Raw genomic sequence first — 20,271 nt, forward strand, 5'->3', positions numbered from 1 at the left:
CTTAGTGCTAAGGTTTTAGAGAACATTTTGCAAGAATTGATTTCTAGAACATAATCAAATTTTGACTATAATGGCTTAGAGGAAGATGAATATAAAAATGAGACAGAAGATTAAAATCAACCACATCCTACTATTGGACATTTTTCAGACTTAACACATAATCTGTTTGAAGATGATTATGAGTTTGTTTTTGCAAATCAACAACCATATAATACATGTAGCAAAACCTTAGATGATAGCCAAAATCTCTCTTCTTCAGATAAGAGGAAAATTTCTAAAACAAAACTAGGAAACAAAAACAAAATATCATCCTTAGGTATATACTATGATATGATTGAAGACCTTAAGAAATTAAAGGCCAACGTTTCCCTTTTTGAGTTACTTAAAGATCCAATAATTCAGCAAAAAATTCAGTGACATATTGCTAAAGATTATAATTAAATAAGTCTACTCCTATTGGGAATATGTCAAGTTTTTATAAACCTTGATTTGATAGTGTTTATATTTTGAAGCACCCTTATAAGAGTTATCATCTACAAAAGAAGAAACCATCTCCTTTCTTTCTCAATTTTGAAATTCTTAACCGGAATGTCCATAATTACATGATTGACTCCGAAGCTTCCTCCAATGCCATGTATCTTTTAGTGTGAATGAAACTTAATGCTCATATTAAACCATCTAAAGTGAATATTGTGCAGCTTGGTAGAACTAATGTCAAGGTGGTATGGGAATTAAACAATGTTTTGATTAGATTATCTTCTAATCACAGAGTTCATCAAATAATTGATATAGTGTTTGTAGACATACCAGGGACTTATGGCTTGTTCTCAAGCCAATATTGGATATAACACTTGAAAGGATACTTAGAAACATATTTGATTCATCTATGGTTACCATGGAAAGGTGAACCTAATAAGATTAACGTTAATAGAGAACGTTATATGAAACATGTTGTTACTGATATTAATGGTTTCAATGAACCAATCATGCTTAATGATTCTTTCACTGTTGACTCATTTTTTGGGAATTTTGCTGCTAAAACTTCTTCATTCACAAATTTAAAGTAGTAACCAGAACTTATGTTAGCCAATAATTTGGTAACAACTAATTATAATTCACTTGATGTCAATACAATCAAAAGTAAATCAAAAAATGAACTTTTGTCATTATATTTTGATGGATCTAAGTCAAAAGAGGGTGTTGTTGCTAGTTGTTTTCTTCTTGACCAGAAAGGTAATAATTTTTTTTTTTTTTTCTTTTCTTGTAGATTGGAATTTGAATGTACTAATAATATTACAAAATACAAGGCTCTCATCCAAGGACTTAAAAATGTTATTTAGTTTGGAATTGAATGTTTGAGGGTCTAAGGCAACTAAAATGATATTGTTAAGAAGGTACATGATTCTATACATTGTGTTTCAACTCACTTAAGGAGTTATCAAACTGAGGTATGAGATCTGATTTCTAAATTTTCAGCTTTTAATATTACTTCTATTTCTATATCTCTCAACCAAGAAGTTGATTAATTAGCTAATATAACATCTATATTAATTCCTACTAAATTTTTTAAGCCATAATCATTTTTTGTTGAACTGATTTTTAAATTGTCCATCCAAAAAACATTACTAATTGGTGTGCTTTTAATGATTATCAACAAAAAATTAATTTCCTCCACTTAGAATATAGCTTTTAGGGTGTCTTTACTGATGAAATTTCTCATGAGGACGATATTCACAATTTCTCGTTAATGAGCAAACAATGATTAGTGGATGGACTATTTGATCTAGTAAATTCTACCCCTAAACTTGTTGTAAGGTTAGAAAAATTCTATGACTTATATGATAAATTTATAAAATAAATTAACTCTAAAACTAATAGCTCTTCTATGCAATATGAAGTCATTAATTTGGGGACTGAAACAAATCCGCCAAACATAAACTTGGGAACAAGTTGTACTCCTAAAGACAAATTAGATCTCATTTGTTTGTTCAAGGAAAAAAATATGTATTCTCTTGGACATATGAAGATCTGAAAACCTTTGACCCCAATACAGATGTTTTGTTGACTCAAATGGAAAGGCAGATCTAGGTCTGGGGAATGAGGCTCAGTTTTACAGAGATCTCTATGGGGAAAGGTAGGTAACTGATTTGGCACTTCAAAATGAATGAAATGTAGAGATTTAGACAGGTGAGGAGTTGAAGAGGGCAAGAAAACCTCAGGGATCCTCTTCAAACAACTGAAAACATCAATAACTAAACAAACCCTAGGTAGAGCACTGCAATTTCAATGGATTCTACCTTTATCCTTGTTTGTTTTAGTTAAGAAGAAAGCAAGAGAGATAATGGCATACATAAAACACATATAAACTTACAATTTACTGAAGGAAACACAATACCAAAGCAAGATGCCACATGAATCCCATAAAGTGCTGCAAACCCTGGTCTATTCCTTAGCCAAAACTGCTAATATGAATATACAATGAAGCTCCAAGCTTTCTCAAAAGTCCAACCATGCTAATGATTGAGAAAACATAAGATATAGGCAAACAACAACTCATCCTAGCCTCTAGGGGTCAAGCTCATGATTTTAGGAGCTATTCCAACAAATTATAAACTGAGAACTATAAAGTAGGTAGCGGAACAACATGCCTCTAAAAACTAGGGAACTAATTCATTCAGTTGCAAACTACCTTTTCATGGATGAATCTACCTCTATGAGTGAAAATTAAACATAATTACATCAATATCCATCAAATTACATTAAATTACACCATGAGTTTGGCATTAAGAAGGAGAAAAGTCAAACTGTCAAGAAACTAGGCGAAAAAAAGAGTATTCTTGGTCAAACTCGGCAAAATTTCCCCAATGCGTCGCGCTGATTTCCCTATGCATAGCGCCTGTTTGCAGCCCCTTTTGGAGGCCTTCCTGGTGTCGAAATATGCTCCAAGTGTGCTTGTTGGAAAGGTCTACCTGTCTACATTCCAGAACAGTTGGAATTTTTGAATTGGGCCTCTATTTTCCCCTCCAAAACCGAGTTCTCCCAACACTGCTTCATGTGTGTCAAAATAGGGGCAGTAAGGTCATTTTTTGGGTGTTTTTGACATTTTTGGGGGCTCAAAACCTATCAAAATTTCCTGGCCATTGGTAGGAATGCATATTATTCCAAGAAAAATCCAAAGATGTTGATTTTTTGTCATTTGGAGGCCTCCATCAAAAGCGAGCACCAGGTGGCGCGACGCATTGGGAAGAAAATTCTGTGTTTTAGACCAAAAATTTCAAAAATGAAAAAAGTATCCCAAGTTTTTTGAAATTTGGGCTCAGTGTTCTCAATCAAGTGTTGTGTTGGGACAAGGAAGCCTCAGCCAATATCTAAAGTCTATCTTGCTCCTTTCGCCTCCTCGATGCCCTTTTCAATTTTGCTTTCAAGCTTCTGATTCTTGCCTTGTAACTTTTATTTCTCGTCATGTAATGATAGGCCATATGCCTCAACATTGTTTTCTCCCTGTTGGCCTTCTCTAACAACTTTTCCAAGTGGATATTAGCTCTCTCAATCCAAGATTCTTGATCATCATTGATTTCTTGCTCAAGTGATGTGAGCTTCACCTTCCTCCTTTTGGCAGCTTGCCGGTTTTCTCGTATGTTTTGAAGCTCCATAATCATTTTCTGATCCTATAGCTGCTTTTTTCTTTGCTGCAGGTACTTTATTGTCCACTTAGCTCTTTCTAAGTTGAGGGACAAAGCATTGATGTATGCCTGTTGCTCTTGGATGACCTCCTTGAGCTTTGAGCTTTGTGGGCCCAAATCTGTGTCATCATCCTAAATGAGAATGAAATCGGTCTCCTGCTCACCTGAGGGCCCCTCATCATTTAATGGCCTCTTGCCCTTGTCCTGAACCTGTTGTGCTGATGAAGGAAGCGAGACCGCTTCCACCCCGGGTGGAGATAATACTCACTTTGCTGCTGCAAACAACCTTCTAGTGCCCTTTTGATAGGTGACAAACACCGGCACACTAGCGGTCTGTGTCTCATGTCCCTCCTGCTGATGTGAAGGTCCACCTGTCTCATGAAAAGCTTCTGGAGGTACCTGAGGAGCTGTGAAGAACTCATGCGAAATGAAATCCTCCCATAAGATGCCCTGCAAACCAAGTTGATGTATGACCACAATTTTGACGAGTGCAAAATGATATATACTGTTAAAATACTGCTAAGGAGTCTTTTGTTGTATTAGGGTGGTCATCTTCTCAATATTTCAGCACATGAAGTAGGGGAGATTCATCATTCTCACCCTAGTAAAGTAAATCAACAATCTGATATGATAGGCATATAGGCGAGAAAATCGGCCGTCAGAACTGAAATACTTCATTATGGATTTCATCAAGGGAGCATATGAGTCTTTTAGGTACCAAAAAGGAAAAACTCTGCTGAGCTATCTCACATAACCGGGCTTGATGTATGCCTCATAATGTTCCTTGTAAATTTGCTGCCTTTTATTCCACTGCTCTCCGACATTTGGAATTCTGGTTGCTAGAGAAAGAGACTCTGGTGTCAAGGTGAATGTCACACCAGCTAGAGTGGTTTGGCCATTATGTAGATGAAGCACAAATAACCGGGCTAACTCATGATGGTACTGGACTCTAGCAACCATCTCATAGAATTGATAACAAGATTGGTGTTGGAAGCATGTGATAGCAAGAGGGCAGACCTGTAGCTCGACAAGTGAAGTAGGCTCCTCTCGTATATGTTTGCCACCCTTGTGAGGTCTCCTTGGTGCATGAATTTCTGCAGGAGAGTCACTGTGTGTCTCTTCATCTCAGTCGTATGAAGGATCAGGTTCCATGCTTGCTAATGTGTGAGTTTTCTTGATGAGTATGAAGAGATTTATGGTGATTTTAGTTTTCTGCCACCAAGGGAAAGAATGTATGAGGGACTGTGAAGGGAGAGAGTATGAGGGGTTTTGGGAATATTATGACAAGTTTTTTAGGAAATAGGGGGTTTAGGGAATAGTGTGTACCCTTAGGGACAACAACTAGGGTTTAGGGATTTTGGAACTAGGATTTGGGAAAATGAGATTTGGGGATAGGGTGAATGATTTTTTAGGAATATGGGAGTTAGGGAGTGAGTGGATGAACTGGAAAATAAATGAAGGAGTCAAAGAGCAAGGGAGTGGTGGAGTGAACTTGGCAGCAAAATCACAAATGAAAACCCTAGGAAATTGTTTTTGAGAAATTGCAAAGAGGTAGGGTTTGTGTTTTTTAACACTAAACCACCATAAATTTTAAGAAGAACTCTTTCAATAGCAAGGAAAAGGGCTTGACTTACTTTCACACTAGAAGATTTGAGCAATTTTGGAAATTTGAGGGAGTTTATGATGAAATTAGGCTTGGCAGCTCTATGCGTCGTGCCACAAACCCAACGCACCGTGCCAGTATAAATTTAACACTGTGGAGGGCAACCCAATGCACCGCGCGACTTATATGCGTTGCGCCTCTCACCCAATGTGCCGTGCCTCCAAAACTGGAACTCTTTGCTGCGACTTTGCTTCCTTTCTCCAACACGACCTTCACTTTGCTCAACCTTTCTTCTTTGAGTGCCAATGAGCTTTTTGAATTGTAAAGATGATTTATATACAAGAGCTTTTGATTTTTCATTCATAAAACCCACTTTTATAAAGTTTGCATAGTAACTTACTTTTTCAACTCTGTTTTTTGGGCAGTTTACTTTATTTGTGCCTTTGATGAACTGAATGACTTGATTTTTTGTTTTTCTGGCAGGGGATGGAGCAGCTGAAGCTTGGCAAGGTGACCAGGGTTGCCACTAAAGTGATTTACATATAAGAGAACTGAAATTACATGAATTTATAACAAAAACCTAAAATACTTTGTTTTTCCTCAAAACAAGGTTTTGAGGAAAAATACATTGCTGAGCATGAGATTGTGAACTTTATTGGTACTGGAACTTTATTCAACCTCCTCATGTGCTTGCTGACCATTAGTCAACATTTTGAAGTCTTTTTGATGAAAGCTTAGACCTAATGAAACTGAAACCCTAGAACTGACTCTTGCGAATTTAAGGACAAATGGTGACTGTAGATAATCTTGATGAATGGAAATGGGCTAGTAGGTAAAGGACATGAGGGAAAATGTACAACAAGCCACTACCGTCAGATGATCCATGCTCCTAATGGAATGCATGACTGAGCGAGACACCTAATATGCAATGCAACAAGAGAATTTGATCTCTGATGGAGGGATGAAGATACCGACACTAACATGTCCCTTACTCACATTCGTTCTTTTTTTCAAAACATTTGCCATACTACCAACCTTGTTAAGTAAGAAAAATTACAATGCCCTCCAACACTTCTCTCTCATATTTTCTATCATAGAAATAAAATATTAAAGACATGTTCATCATCATCACCACCACCATCACCATCACCATCACCATTGTGAGAATCCATCCTAGGGTCCTCTAAATACAAACTAAATTTATTTAATTTAAACTCAATAAGAACAGAAATAAATTATTTATAACTCAACATTTATTTGATGACAATATACAATTAAAAATTTATTTACAACATATTAAACAAGTAAATATTTCATTGCAACCATTTACATAAGTAATCAATAAACAAAAGAATACATATTCCAATAGCTTGGTTAATATGCTCCTGACTCTGTTGGGATGCTCCTCTCGACTACTCGACTGAATTTACCTCCTAGCCAACTAGGAATGATTTCCTAGCCCAAGGAACCTCCACAGGTTCCCTAGCCCTCCGAGCCCAAGTCCAACCAGGGGTAGTGTGTCCAAATTAAACAAACACTCTCTAGATCCAAGTTTGTATTCTTTCATTTATCTCTCCATTCACTCCCTTCTCTTTCTCCACATCCCTCCCCCAAAGAAAAATCCTCCAAACCAAAACCAAGACCAAGGATCTCCCCCTCTCCTCTCATCATCCTTCCCCTTTTATGTCTCTTCCTCCCATCCACCTCAACCACCTATCATTAATGTCATGACAACGTCCTCATCCTTTCATTTAGTATCCTTGACTTTTCTTACCATATCTTATTCAAAGTAGATTTGAGAAGACATTTTGGGAATAAAATATGGATATTAAATTTAGAATTCAATTGGAGAAGACCATATCTTCTCCCAAGTAGATTTGAGAAGACACCTTGGGATATGGATATTTGATTTGGAATTTAACTGGAGAAGACCATATCTTCTCAAAACTAGATTTGAAAAGACACATTGGGATATGGATATTTAATTTGGAATAAATTGGAGAAGACCATATCTTTTCAAAGCTAGATTTGAATAGACACCCTGGGATATGGATATTTAATTTGGAATAAATTGGAGAAGACCATATCTTCTCAAAACTAGATTTGAATAGACACCTTGGGATATGGATATTTAACTTGGAATAAATTGGAGGAGAACATATTCTATCCAAAATTAAATTTGAGAAGACAAGTCGAGAATTGAATAATAACAATAATAAAATTTATATCAGTAAAATAAAATTATAGTTTCACAATGTAGGTATATACCAATATTTATTGATAATTATACGTCAATATTTTCAAGTCAATTAAACACTAATAAAAATTAGCATGATCAGATTAAGTAGGCCATTACATATACCCCTCCTTCAGAAAACTTTGTCCCAAAGTTAGAGTGAAAAAGATATAAGGAGTTCGAAAGAAGTTTGACAATAATGCATAACAAAATAGAGAGAGAGTTATAGTAGTAAAATTAAGTAAGTCAGACAACAATACCACTTCCCATCAAGGGTCTCCAACTAATCTATATCCTCCTCTCCTTCCTAACCTACTTCCACTCCTACCCTATCCATCCTCTATTGCTATATACTATGGCATCGGATATACTAATCTAACCACTGATAAAACCAATATGGCGGAAGCGTCGACTATATCGACGTAACTTCCCTAGCAGGAAACTGGCAATCATCATCACACATATAGGGGAGTGTGTCCATCACTGCCCTCCCATGATTCCAGGTTTGGAGGTTACACAGTGGGAAATACCTCCACCCCTCCTCACAAATAGGGTCAACACCCTAATATGGACCACACTACAACGCTGGTTGGATACATGTCATCGAATAATCCAGTCAGGTAGTCTTGTCACCTGCCATTTACATTTTACCTATGTCATAATTTGAGTGGATATCAAGTAGATACAAAATGTAATAGAACAATGTACATCATATATTTCCTCATTAAATGTCTCGACCTTCCCCAATGGAAGAGTATATCTTGGTTATCATATAGTTCTTTCCAATTTGTCGATTAGTTCTCATTCATACATATATATAACAAAAAAATATATATAGATAAGTGATCTTAAACATCATGTTATTAAGTCTAGTATCCACGTGTCAATTTTGTAGTTCATATTGGAAATAAATCTTACATTAGATAAATCATAATTTCACTAAGTCATGCATTAGATAAATCATATCCACTTAAGCCATACATGAAAGAACAATAACTCTGATAAGTCATGCACTAGATAAATCATAATCAAGTAAGTCATACATCAAACATTTCAATAATCAATACCTAATCCATCTAATAATTTATATAAGTAGTTTCACATGTCCAAATAAATGCATCAATATTACATAGCTTTCATACATAAATAACATGGAACTGTAATAGAGCCTTAGCATAGGTAGCTATCTAAGTCAAAATGGGCATCACAAATGCTCAAAACGTGAGGGGTACTCGCGACGTATAGTCTCTGCATCCTCCCAGGTAACAGATCATGGGTTATACTTATCCCACTGGACCTTAACATGTTCCACCATGCGACGTTTGAGCTGTCGAACCCTACAGTCAAATATGCGTAATGGTTCAACCATTATGGTTCGACCATTATGGTTCCCATGTCTGAGACCTGCAATTCCCTCCAATCCAGTTTGTGAGATTCATCAGCAACATAATGTCATAAAATAGATACATGAAAAACATCATGAGTTTTATGCAAATGAGGTGGCAGTACAAGACGATAGGCAACTGGTCCAATCTTCCCCTTGATCTAAAAGGTCCCATAAACCAAGGTGACAACTTCATCCCTTTCCCAAACCAAATGGTGCTTTTGTTGGGTTGGATATGAATAAAAAATTAGTCTCCTACTTCATAACTTCGATTAGTCCTATGTGAATCATCATAACTCTTTTGTCTATCTTGTGCTTCCTTTAACCTTTGTCAAATCTGCCTTACCTATTCCTCCATTTCCTGAACTAATTCTGGCCCAACTATTACTCAGTCCTCCAACTTTTCCCAACTTAATGGCGTCCTACATGGCCTCCCATATAGAGCTTGATAAGGAGGCATCCCGATTGAACTGTGGTAACTGTTATTATAGGAAAACTCTACCAATGGTAACTGTCAGGTATGTACATTCTCCCTTGAAATCTCAATAGTCCATCTGGTTCAAGGACATATCCCTCAAACTTTGGTTCTATCTGATTCCCACTTTGGAGTGATGATATAACCTTTAGATACCAACTATCTTTAAAGAGTTTCTCCAACACACTTTCCCTCAAATTGACCCTCAAGGCTACTAGGGAGAAGGTTCGTGGTCTCTTGCTTAGTGCATTAGCCACCACATTCTCCTTTCCGTTAATGTATGAGATTTCAAAATCATACTCACTCATGAATTCGCTCCATCGCCTTTGTCTAGCATTCAAATATCTTTGAGTGAAGAGGTGCTTCAGGCTTTGATGATCTTTTCTTAACTCAAATCTTCTCCCAACGAGGTAGTGTCTCCACATTTTCAAAGCTAACATCACTGCTGCTAACTCTAAGTCATGGGTAGCATAAAACTCTTCATGTTTTCTCAATTTTCTAGATTTGTAAGCTATTACTCTGCCTTCTTGCATCAATATTTCTCCCAACCCTTTCTTCGAAGCATCAGTGTTCAACTTGTTGGTTATTAAGTGCTGCATAGATTTGATGATGGCTACTTTATCTCCCAATTGGTGGTTTTCCTTCTCTATGGTTGTTACTAGTTCGTAACTGAGGACAGTAACGCTAGTAATGAGGTCCCCCGCATCCCCAACAAGTGATGTGTGGTAGAATTTCAATATAATGTTGTGGATTTCTTTGGAAAGAGTTCCTTCCCTCGGGACCCCTGCCCCTACTTGCTTCTCCTCTTGTATGACCTTGATTTGCATGAATCCTTGAAGCTGCGGGTGAAGCTGCACTAGTAACAATTGAAATCCCCACTGTCAATGCTTTGGGTACAACTCTGTTTCCATATGGCGGTGGCCTCAAACTCCCCTCCATAGGGAAGGTATAAGGGGCCTTCCCCATAAACCTTGGTTGTTGTGGAAAAATGGTTTTGTTTCCACCCTTTAAGTCTGATTTCTCTTCAACATAACAAGCATGTTCCATAACTTCTGCAACTGAGGATGGTTTCCACATCCGTACCATTGCCCTAATCTTAGGGTTCAATCCATAAATGAAACGATCTTCTTGGCACTGATCAGTGTCCATGTAGGAGACATACTTGACCAATTCCATGAATCTAATCTCATATTCTACTACCGTACGATTTCTCTGTACCAAAGCATGGAAGGCTCCTACCTGTTGTTCTTCATACTATGCTGGTAGGTACTTTTTCCAGAATCTCTCCTCAAATAACTCCCAAGTAACTGTGTCCAGAGTGAGGTGTAGTTGATGCTCTAAGTTACCCCACCAATTCAGAGCACTATATCTGAGTTGGAATATCACTATTTTAGCCTTTGAATTGGAAGTATAATATCTTAGTGTGAAGCACCTTCTCATTCATTCTAACTAGACTTCTGTACGTTCGTTGGCACAACCCACAACAAACTCTTGGAGCTTAATATTTTGGAGCTCCCTAGTAATGTCCTTGATTGGAGGTCATCTATCAGAGTCTCTTGATCCCTCGAGATTTCCCAACCCTGATGGAGGGTTCTCTACTTCCACTTCAATTGTTTGGTGCCCTCTTAAAGTCTCCTTAATTGCTTTTAGGGAACACAACGTGAGAGCCAACTCCGGGTTATGAAATGGGTTATTTATAGGAGGTCCTTGTGATGAAACTCCTTGACCTTGATTTCTTCGCATCCTCACCATTTTGAATTCTTCAAATATCTGTATGATACGAAAGACTTATTAGCATGACTTAGGGCCTTGTCAATTCTTACCTGGCTCACACATGTTTTGCATAATGATAGGTGTAAGTTTTCCTTTTGTTATGCTTGTAAACGAGTATTTCTAATATTGAGAAGATAACCGTGGATCTACCACCTCTCCCATTGCTATCTAAGCAAGTGCTATGACACACTACTAGTCACCCTCAAATATCTTTAGATATCCCTAAACAATCATCCTAAATCCATCTTATATATTTTGAGCATTCACATAAACATTAACTTACTATTTTTAATCACATTATTATAACTAGGTGTCCTCTTGAAATTCCATCAATAATGCTAGATTTTCATATATATATATTATTCTTATGTTTTCAAAGTAAGTGTCTAATGGCCTTAATCAACTCAACACTAACATTATTGTTAGGTATTTACTATCCCAATGATATATATAGAATGGCTAGTGCTACATGTTTTAATATTTCAATATTATATATTGTCTTAAAGGAGGTTCTAATGTGCTAATCAATTGGTGTTCACCTTTGAAACTTTAATATGAATATGTTGGATTTATGTTTTGTAAACATATGCATATTAATACTATGACAATATCTAATATAACTTTATTGTGTCTCAAGAAAATTTCAAGAAGTTGCATCTAAAAAAAAGTTTAGAAATATGCATGGCATCAAGCGTAATGTGAGTAACTCGTAAAAATTTCACTTAAATTCATTTATATTATTGAATATTTTTTTTTTCTCGGTAAAAAACTAGCTAGTCTATTGTATTATATTTACAGGTAAACTTTACAAACAATGAGACATGCCTTCCAGGGCCAGCAGTTGCACCTTGGATAGCTTAGCTTTGAAACAAAAAGCTCCCCCGCAGGGGCAGCACCTACAGGACTTCCAAAATCCCTCCAAAAACTTACTGAGGCTGGAGACCAAAATGACATGACTAACATCAGAACCTGGAACCGCATTGAGTTAAACATGAACGTGACGGCCCACGCAGGGGCTTCCATCCAAAACTGACTGTGGACCGTGTCCATCAAAGAACTTACAATGGACCGACATGAACAAGATAGTATTAAAAACTGAGAGTAAACAAGACCGACATAAACAAGACAGTATTAAAAACTACAAGTAAACAGACACAGTGATGACCAGAACCCAAATACCCGCAGATACTTTTATCCTGGACCCGAGCTGAGAGAGAAAGGCATGTGCCGATGCGTGCGTCGGAGGCTCAGTCATCGCAGAGACTTTTATCTTCCACGATATAGCTCCACCCTTGGCCCTCAGGGATTCCTTCCCACATGGTGGTCCATGGATCCTTTGCAGTGCCCTGAGGTTCCGGCTCCAGGGGATGTGAGGGGGCGTGCAGAATCTCTTTCCCTGAGGTGCCCGCCTCAATTGGTGGCTGCAAAACAGGGCTCTCCTCACCAGTACCTCCTGGAGGCTGCTCCACCGATCCTGGAGGTTTTCCCACAACATTTCCTTCAGGGACTTTAGTGAAAAGAACTGAAATATGAGCATTGATACCTGCATTATCCTTTGAGCTGCCCAGAGTGAACACGACTGAGCCAAATGCTGGAAGCACTGGCTCTCCTTCACTTGAGCTGCCAACCTCCATGAATTGCCCAGCTGGAATTGGTGTGGCTCTTGCCCTCCTATAACAGTAGCAGCAGCAGCAATGGTGGTGCTCATCAGCTGTAGGGGGTCGAGAGGATGAACCACGCCCTGGTCCCCTTCTGCTCGGTTGTCGTTCCCGCAGCTTTGCCATGAACTCCCTGCTACCTCCTTCGAGTACCTGAAGTGAATTGTAAAAACAAGCACAGTGCTGATTTCGCCCCAAACCACACACAGGCGTGACAACCACTGAGAAAACTTTGCCGGAGGGGGAGATTTCACTCCTCGCATCCAATTGTCCTTGAATGCTCTTGAATTGCCGCTCCCACCTAAGGCAATTCCTTGAGTTGCAGCGGTGGAAAGCCAAGACTGCGTGTTGAGGTGGTAAGACATCCACCCACCTCGAATTCCTCTGCGCTCGCACCTTCCCAGCTTCACCATGCCAATGAGTCTGCGTCGCCTCACATGCCCCTTGATATCGAGCATCATTCCCTCATTGCGAGCGTCCATTAACTGCATTCTGCAACGCCATCGATTCACTCTGCTCGGCATTGAATGCCCAGAGCTCGGGTAGCAAAACATTAAACTATGACGGCGGTATTCCATTAAACATTAAGGTTAACACGGGGCGTCACATGCTGGGCATGTGGCTCGACCCCCTCTGACGTGCCAGCACCCGCATCCGGGGATTCAGCGTCTCTGTGGAGGAGACTCTCACAGTCCCGAATCTGTTGATTGCTTGGGATGATGTCCAGGTTTCCCGCTAGGAAGGGTTGGTCACTTTCTACTCCAATATTGGCAAGGAGATCAGCAATCTTATTGCCTTCTCTTCTAGTGTGATGAAAGGAGAGGGCTCTGTGATTGCGCAACTCATGAGCAATGTTGTTTAGCCTAGCTTCTAGTCTCCAACTGTCAGCTACTTTTCTGGCGTGAGAGCCATTCTGAATGCGCGTTGCCATGTTGACGAGGATCTGGGAATCGCCTTCCACAATCAACGGTTGAAGATTGAGACGCCTGGCTGCAAGGAGCCCTTGCCAGAGTCCCTCCAACTCCGCTGAGTTGTTGGTGTCCCACCCTATATTGCCGAAGTAGATCTGCTGGGGGGTACCATTGTGATTACGAATAATTCCTCCAAATCCTGCTGGCCCAGGGTTGCCTTTAGAGGCTCCATCAAAGTTGAGTTTGTATGAGTTGATGGGTGGGGCAATCCAACCTCTGACCTCCTTGACCTTGCAATTCGTTGTCTGATGCATGGTATACTCTTGTGGCAGCTGCAGCTTCCAATTGTCGAGGATGTTTTTCTCATTGTCTGTGGTAGGGAAATCTTCTTTAGTCCATGATCTCAGAAGCATGGTTTCTCAGAGGTTGCCATGAAGTCTGTTCCAAATTTCCTCAATAGGCGAGCTCTGGTTTTTGAATATGCGCCTATTCCTTTCCTTCCAGATGTTCCATAATACTATGCCTGGGATAATGTTCCACAGGTAGTTGAGAATCTCACAATCATAGGGGCTTTTCGGCCATTGACGGATGGTTTCTATGATGTCGCCAGCTCCTTTGCATCGTTTTTGACATCTGAAACCTACCTTCTCCCATAGCTGATTGGCGATTGAGCATGTATTCAGAAGATGCTACAAGGTTTCCTCGTTTTGAAAGCAGTTGTGGCATATCGACGGTCCTTGGAAGTTGCGCTTCCTCAGCTTATCCCAGGTGAGAATCTTCTTGTGCCCTACCAACCAAAGGAAATGAGATATTTTGGGCCAAGCTTTGAAGCTCCATATTCTCCCCCATAGAGGATCCGGCCTGGTGGGGAAGTCGCCTATCAGATTATAGGCTTCGGAAGTGGAATAAGAACCTTTTGGTAGGTAGCCCCATCTAAGTATGTCCTCGCTATTCTCATACCTGATGCTTCTCTTCTTTAACTCGTTTTCAAGTGCTGCCACTTCCTGAATGCTTGTGATACTGGTTATTTGATTGCTCGGTAGCCATTTTCTGAATCCATGTACCATTTCCTGTTCCCAGAATTGATGTACGGTTGCCTGCTGCTGCTCCTGTCTGTTCGGAATGATCATTGCAGGAAGAACACTTGAGAGTTTGGGCAGTTGGTTCCAAGCGTCATTCCAAAATCTAGCACTGTGACCATTCCTTGTTTCCCAAAAGCTGTGTTTCTGAACGAGCTGATGATGCTGCTTGGCGGCATTCCAAATCAGTGACCCGTTGATTGTGGGCTGGAATCTTATAAGCTCTGCTTGAGGCATGTTGTTGGTGTATTTGGCGGTCCATATTTTAGCCCATAGCTTGTCTGGACTAGTCACCCATTGCCACCATATTTTGGCATTCATGATGGTATTGTTGTACTCTTGATCTCGAAGACCGATGCTGCCTTTGATTTTGGGCCTGCAGACAGTGTCCCATTTCACTAGTGCCCATTTGCGGTTGGTGGCAGAGCTTCCCCATAGAAAGTCACGTTGCAGGTTTCTCAATCTTTTTAAGACCCACTTTGGAGCAGCAAGGATAGAAAAAAGATAGAGAGGCATGGCTTGGAGGATGGACTTAATAAGCACAACCCTGCTAGCTAGATTGAGGGAGCGGTGAGTCCATAGGTTGAGTTTGGAGTCGAGCTTCTCAAGGAGAGTTCGCCAGGCAGGCTGCTTTATGGCCGAGGCAGTAAGGGGAGCTCCAAGGTACGTAGATGGGAGAGAGGTGGCGTGGAAGCCAAGGATACGGGAGACGGCTGATTTAACTGATGGAGGGGTATGGAAGAAGAAGATTTGTGATTTGGAGCTATTGACATGGGTGCCAGAGGCTTCAGAGAAGTCGTTGAGCAGGGATTTCAAACAAGAGGCTTCCTGAGCCGAAGGATAGCCATATAGCATGGTATCATCAACAAATTGCTGATGAGAGGAGGCCGGGGAATTGTGGATAGAGATTCCTCTGAGCTGTTTAGAATGGAGGGCTTGCTTGATGTGCCTGCCTAGTCCTTCCGCCATTATCACAAATAGGAAAGGGGAAAGGGGGTCCCCTTCTCTTATGCCTCTGGAGGGCTTGAATGGGCGGGAGGGCAAACCATTAACAAGGATGGAGAAATGAGAGGAGGTGATAAGGCTCATGATCCAACGAACCCAGGTGGAACAAAAGCCAAAAGCTTTCAACATATGTTGAATGTATGACCAGCTGAGCTTGTCGAAAGCTTTGGAGAGATCGATTTTGAGTAACATACCAGCTTGCTTGGATTGCTTGAGCGAATGAATGATTTCATGAGTAAGGATAATGCCATCCATTATCTGTCTGCCTTCGACATATCCCGACTGCTCCGGAGAGATGAGCATGGGTAGAAGAGGTTTTAATCTGTTAGCAATGACTTTGGAAATGACTTTATAAAGGACATTACAGAGAGCTATGGGCCAGAATTTATCCGGGGTGATGGAGTTCTCCTCTTTGGGGATGAGATTAATGAAGGTGGAGTTAAGGGAGGGGAGAAGCCAGCGAAGGGCTCTGGATTCCTCAACTATTTGCCAAACCTCCACTTTAATCAAGTCCCAGAAAGCATGAAAGAATGTGGTCGTGAAACCATCTGGGCTAGGGGCCTTACCTTCTCTGAGCTGCGCCATTGCCTCGTCTACCTCCTGGATAAGAATTGGGCGCATGTGTAACTCGTTGTGTTCCTCTGTAACCAACTTAGGAATATTGCTGGTGATTTTCCCAATCGCCCGCTTCCGATCCACCGCCTGCTCTTGGTGTACCTGCTGGAAATGATTGAGTAGGATTTCTTCTATTTTCTCATGCTCCTCAACTTTTGCCCCCTCTTGGTTTTGGATGAAAGGAATCTTATTGTGCATTCTTCTCTGCACTGTAGTTCTATGAAAGAACTTGGTGTTGCGCTCCCCTTCTTTTAGCCACCTGATCCTTGATTTTTGCCTCCAGTAAATTTCTTCCTGCTTCCTTCTTTCTTCAAGCTGATTATGTATGTGCCGCTCTTTGTCCAAGGTTTCCTCCGTATGCCCTGTGTTAATTATTTTCTGATGGAGATTCCTGAGCTCCTGATTGAGCTCCTTCTGCGCCTCAAAAATATTCCCGAAGGTCTCCCGATTCCATCGTTTGAGGTGGCTTTTTAGGAATCGCAGTTTCTGCTGTAGCTGGTACATTTTTGAGCCTGCTGGTGGGATGAAGGAGGCCCATATGGTTCTGACGAAGTCCTTGAATGCTGGATGCATTAACTAGAAACCCTCAAACCGGAAAGGTCTTTTGGTTCTATCCCCTGGTCGCTGCCATTGCAAAGCTATCGGCCAGTGATCCGATCCAGAGTGGGCCAAGATCGCAGCGGTGAGATCACCTCCGAGATGCACCGCATTATCCGAGATCAGGAAGCGATCTAATTTAGAAGCAATCTGATGCTTGCCACCTCTGCGATTGCTCCAAGTAAAGGTGCCATTGCAGAATGGCATGTCTATGAGAGAGGCGTTTTGGATGAAGTCCTTGAAGTGTTCTACTTCAGGATCCAATCTGGATCTGCCTCCGATCTTGTCCTCGATTTTGGTTATCATGTTGAAATCCCCTGCAACGATCCAAAGCGGATGCTGCCTGTTATTGCTAAGCGCTTCAATGGTGTCGAGGAGCGCTCTTTTACTCCCAGCGTCCTGCGGAAAATAGACGTTGGATAAGTTCCCATGTACGTTGGTGCCTAGAATGTGAAAGGCAGCTTGAATGAGGTGATGGGAGGCGTGGAAATCAGTGAGCGATACAGCCTGGGTGTTCCATGCTATGGCAAGCCCACCCGAGGCTCCCGTGGCATCCACAGCCACAGATCGGCATCCTGGCCAGGCCTTTGAAAGTATGCGACCCAGCGTGGTACTGTTGCATTTGGTTTCTTGGAGGAAACACATCTGCGGATTTTCCAACTTGATCATGTTTTTTAACATCCTATATTTTCCTGGGCTATTGAGCCCTCTTAAATTCCAGGATACGAGCTTCATGGTTAACTAGTTTGAGCAGTGTTGTAGTAATTCGTCAGCTTCGCATATCTACCTGAGTCCACCAGGAGCTTTCCGATCTCTATTGTTCTCTGAAGATCTGTCTTCCTCCCTCTTTTTTTGGTATCCTTTGGACGCAGGCTGCCGTCCCAAGTGCTACCAGGTTGTATGCCCAGTTGGTGTTGGTGGAAAGCTCTGGAGATGACCACTTCCAACTTTTCTATATCTGTCTCAGAGATGGATTCATACGCCTTTTTTTTGCAAGCTAGCTCCAGTTCAATAATATCCAGCCCGTGGAGATCTATGCTTTCTGGTTCTTCCCCCATATTTTGCACTTGACTAGTTTCCTCATGAATGGTCTCTGAGCCCTGTGGGGGGATCGACTTCCCATCCACCTCCATTTCCTTAGGGATCTCCGCTGTGTCTTTCGGGTGCCTGCTTAAGATGGTCGGGATTATAATGGGAGATTTCGACTTGGGTGGGGGGCTGGATGGAGGGGGGTGGGTGGAAGAGGAAGGGCGTGCAGGGATACTATCAGTATCAATGGGCTGATCATCTGATAAATCGCCTAGAGACTCAAAGCTGTTCTTGGAAGCAGGATGTTGGGGTTTGGAAGGCTGGGGTTTGGACCCATTCTGAGGCTTTTTATGCGAGCGCTTTCTATTTGAGACTTTGGTGAAGCCATCCTGAGATGGGGATTCAGAAGATTCAGGAGAGCTGGCTTTGACATTGAGAGGGCAATCCCGAAACAGATGCCCTAGTGCATGGCATCTCCTGCACCTGAAAGGCACATGCTCATAATCGAGAGGCTGGATCCACTCCTCGTCGCGATGGGCAAGGGTTACTGACTCAGGAAGAGCTTCATTCAGTCGAATAAATACACATATCCTTGCATATGAGATATACTTACGGGTTTTTGTTTCTTCTGCTGCCCTGATGTATTGTCCCACCCCATTTCCTATGCCCATTAGACAGTCTTCTTCCCAGTATTCATCGGGGAGTGAGTATAATCTGATCCAGACAGGTGCCCAAGTGAGATCTTCCTTGTCAGGGTTAAATCTGGGCATCCAGTCCCTGATGTAGAGACCTGCCGAGTTGAAGAAATACGGACCTCCTCCCAGGATCCTGTATTTGTCTTCCAGGCAAAAGAAGATGGCGGTGAAGAAGCCCTTCGGCCCCAGCTGGAGAGTGACATCTCCCTTAGGCTTCCACTTTGCTGCAATCCAACCATTTAAGGCCCGTTCAGTTGGCCAAAACCCTATGAATTTTCCAATGATTGCATGGTCTTTCATAAACTCGATCCTGCTGTCGATCTTATCTCCGGGCAGTTCTATTCGCGGCCTTTCCTTGGCTACCGGTCGACAGGTAGATGAGGTGACCTTCGGGTTATTCGCCTGAGTCTCTTGTTCTTCTGGTGGATCATTGTCATTTCCCTGTTGCTTCTTCCCTTTGCTGAGAATGTCCGGATCAACTGACCCAAAGATGACCTCAGGTCCTGGGCTGTGTCCTGAGGGGGAGGGCTTTGACGCCCCCCCCTGAGGCGGAACCATTGTCCTTCGCTGATCCCCTTCAGCGCTGTCACGCTGCAGAGATTCTTGTGCAGAGCCTGAATCCGATCCGCTGTGCTATCTGCGCCGTCGAGGGTTTCGTCCTCAGAACCCTAGCTCATCGATTCCATTCCAGTTCATTTATATTATTGAATATTATTAATAAATAAGCAACTTGTTTTAATGCAACTTAAAAGGTCAACATTCTCACTAAATCTTGTCATTATAAGAAATAATATGGCTATCAGAAAGTATATTTTCTGCAAAATAATATTTATTTGTATTAATGTTAATATAAATTTTTAAGAAATAATCTCAATTTTATTAAAGGGATTAACTCTATAGGAAATTACAGCATTATTGTATACATATATAAGTTATCTTTGTTTACTAAGTCAATAATTCTTCTATCTAAAGGTTCTGCCACAATTTGCATAAATTTTGGTTTGCACTAACCTAAACTCCTATGTAAATTTATGTAGTGAATTGTGTAATTTATGGTGGGTAGTAACTCTTGGTAAACATATTTAGCTATCTAAGTGTAATTTTGGTGGGCACTAACCTCAGTAAACTCCTATGTAAATTTATGTTGTGAATTGTGTAATTTATGGTGGGCAGTAACTCTTGGTAAACATATTTAGTTATCCAAGTGTAAAAAATGTCCCAAACAAAAGTATTTCAACTATTTAATTCTTATTGATTTCAACTATTTAATTCTCATTGGTGGGTCAGTTTATCATTTTGAACATGATTAATTTGCAAGGAAATCTAATTTCCATATAGAAAATATCCTTTTACAAAAAAAATGTGAGTAATTTTTATACTAACAATCTAGTTTCCTCATTGTTGTCCTAACATTATAGTTTTCACCTCAGAAAAATATAGTACATAGGGAGACATTTAATATAGGCTATATAATGTGGTTGGGTTTTAGAATGAATTAATCATGTTTTGATGGTTTAGGTATAATTGT

The 20,271-nt window shown here is 40.7% G+C and overlaps 1 protein-coding gene across 1 annotated transcript; it reads right to left on the minus strand.

Moving 5' to 3' along the window:
- Positions 1 to 16,998: 16,998 nt before the first annotated feature.
- LOC149241754 (uncharacterized) lies at positions 16,999 to 17,688 on the minus strand. Its single transcript, XM_089370650.1, has one exon. The coding sequence runs from the start codon at positions 17,686 to 17,688 to the stop codon at positions 16,999 to 17,001; it is 690 nt and encodes a 229-aa protein (XP_089226776.1).
- Between the last annotated feature and the right edge of the window lie 2,583 nt (positions 17,689 to 20,271).

The sequence above is a fragment of the Pinus tabuliformis genome, chromosome 8 (assembly GCF_031772625.1).
Source record: "Pinus tabuliformis cultivar Carrire ecotype Pingquan chromosome 8, CPIR1, whole genome shotgun sequence".
In the NCBI taxonomy this organism is placed as follows: Eukaryota; Viridiplantae; Streptophyta; class Pinopsida; order Pinales; family Pinaceae; genus Pinus; species Pinus tabuliformis.

Coding starts and splice junctions, on each gene's coding strand:
- LOC149241754 (XM_089370650.1), bottom strand. CDS start 17,688: ATGATCAAGTTGGAAAATCCGCAGATGTGTTTCCTCCAAGAAACCAAA.